This window comes from Galeopterus variegatus, unplaced genomic scaffold (assembly GCF_000696425.1).
Source record: "Galeopterus variegatus unplaced genomic scaffold, G_variegatus-3.0.2 Scaffold2179, whole genome shotgun sequence".
In the NCBI taxonomy this organism is placed as follows: domain Eukaryota; kingdom Metazoa; phylum Chordata; class Mammalia; order Dermoptera; family Cynocephalidae; genus Galeopterus; species Galeopterus variegatus.
Window position 1 is genome coordinate 315,248 of NW_007728290.1, and position 2,470 is coordinate 317,717.

Here is a 2,470-nt window from a genome sequence, read left to right on the forward strand (position 1 = left end):
GAAGTTTGGCTTTGGCAGGGGCGGGCTGGGGGCGATGTTGTGCACGTCCCTTTAAGGGGGAACACGCCCTCTGCCCCTATCGAATCCTAAAGCTCAGAGATCCCGATTCTGATTTCCCGTCCCTCCCCACCACCCTAGTGGAGGAGGTGTCCAGAGCGGGGCTGCACCCCCGTCTCCAAAAGCAGACCCAGAGGTGGCGTTTTCTTTAACCCAAATTCGGACCCCTCCGAAACCGTGACCCACAGAGTCTTTCTTAGGTCCTGGGGGAGAGGGGAGGAGAGTGACAAGTCTCGCAAGCCATCCCCAGCAACTCCGACCGAGGGCCTGGATTTCGGGGGCTCGGACCTGCAAGATCCCGGAGGCTGCGAGCGTTGTTGATTCCGGGGGATCGCCTCAGCTCACAGCACCGCAGCTTCCGGGAGTGCAAAGGGTTAACACGGGCTGGATATTGAGGTGGGGGGTGCGAAGAGGGCGGGGTGGCGGGATCTGGGTGGGCGCGCCCCGATCCCCCCCCATTCCTCGGGGGTCAAGTTTCAGCGGCACTCCGCCCCCAGGGTAGGTGTGAAAGACACGTGTCCCCATTGTGAAGGGCCTGTCAGGCAGGACAAAGCGGCCGCCCACCCTCCCCCCGCCCCTCGGCCCAGCTTGGGGTCAGCTCCAGGGGGCCGGCTGGGTGTCGAGGTCACTACAGGCCCGAGCTTTGGTGACATAGGGGGAAAAAGCTGGGAGACTGGAGGAGGCCACGTGATGTTTGAGGGGTTGGAGCATTACCTACCCCCCTCCCCCGCATTGGGAAACTCAGCAGTCACCTCCATCGTAGCAGAGGAGGAGAGTCAGAGGGGGATGAGCCCCTTCTCCCAACAGGGGTAGCGGGACGCGGCGGCATCCCCTACCCGCCCCCTCCCCCCCCGCCCCATCAATCACCAACACACAGAATCGCAGTGTCGAGCGCAGTCGGTNCCCCTCCGCCCCTCGCCAGTGAAACTCTGTCTCAAAAAAATATTGGCCCGGGGCACAGAAAGTTTTGCATAAATTCATAAGTGATGAATGGCTGATTTTAACGTTATTTGGGTATTTGTCAGAACTTAACAAATATACATGGGGACGGCGGTTCATAAACTTAAACATCTCAATATCCCCTTTCTTCTGGAAATAAATTACGTTTGTTTGCCCGGCTTGGAGTCTTAAGGTAGCCGACATTAGGAATATTTTAAAAGCCATCATCCATCGAGCATGTCTCCCAGGCGCCAGGAAGATTAAATGAAAGAATCATAAGATGGAGGTCTTTAACTTTTAATCCTTTTACAATGAAGCCTCAGATAGTGGCGGGGGCAGGGTGCCCTCTCTGGGGGGAATAATGCCGTTATTCCTCGGCTCTCGGTTAATGAATACCCTAACGTCTGTCCCCCGGCTGACGCAGGCAGCGCCGGGGAGGGGGCTCGGGCTCCCGGGCCANAGTGTCGAGCGCAGTCGGTTTTAGTGGTTTTCTTTAATCCTGCTCTGCACTTTTTTTTTTTCTCATTTACTACACGGGATATTATAAAGAATAAATAGCAGATACTCTTAATTTACAATGATTAGTCATTCCATTTGTTCTCTATATTTACAATAACTGTAAAATAACATTGAACTCTATAGCTTCTTCGAGGTCCAAGGAAAACCAAAACATTTTCCGAAGAATGGAAAATAGCTTTTAAAAAGTCCTTCTACAAAAGTTCCCCCCTCTCTTTGTACTTTAAGAAAAAATAACTTTTACCCCCTGCTTCGCCATGCGAAGGGCATCGGAATATAAATAGCAGGTTAACATTATTAGCAACAACCAGAATAAGTCTCTTTTTTCTCTGTTCTTTTTTTTTCTTTTGCTTATATATATTTTTTAAAAATACAGTAGAAGCCGGTAACTTTTAACGTATAATACTGACCTTTTAATAAGTAAATTAAAACTGGGACCGTATATACACACACATATACATTCCTACACAGTTAAACAGTGCATTACATGAACCAGAAAGCTAGGTCTCTGTAGCCAAAAAAAAAAAAAAAAAAAAAAGTTCATTGAAAACCCTCGCTAGAGGGTGGTGGACTGGTTGGAGGCGGTGCAGGGGGCGTCGGTGGGGATCGATCAAGTGTCCGGGTGCGGCAGGGGGCCCCCGAGTTCTAGCACGAGCACTTGCACTCGGAAATGATGGGGTACTGGATGGGAATCCAGCCGCAGCGCTGGCCCCCGCGCCGCTGACAGCGCCACCGCAGCACCGTGAGGTGCACGGACTTGGACGGCTTGCACACCATGCCCTCGGGCACGGAGCACGAGCGCTTGCTGAAGCAGCTGCCCACCTTCACGTAGCGCGGCCAAAAGCGGCTGCCCAGGTCGTTCCACGCGTACAGCACGGGGCAGAAGGTCTGCGACCACAGCCACATCTGTAACTTTCTCCGCAGCTTCTTGCTCAGGCGCTGCTTCTTGCCCTGGGCC

The 2,470-nt window shown here is 52.9% G+C and overlaps 1 protein-coding gene across 1 annotated transcript; it reads right to left on the minus strand.

The window, feature by feature from the left end:
* Positions 1–1,506: 1,506 nt before the first annotated feature.
* NOG (noggin) lies at positions 1,507–2,464 on the minus strand. The gene has a single exon (XM_008580859.1). It carries the CDS (start codon positions 2,416–2,418, stop codon positions 2,158–2,160), a length of 261 nt encoding a protein of 86 aa, XP_008579081.1. The 5' UTR covers positions 2,419–2,464; the 3' UTR covers positions 1,507–2,157.
* Between the last annotated feature and the right edge of the window lie 6 nt (positions 2,465–2,470).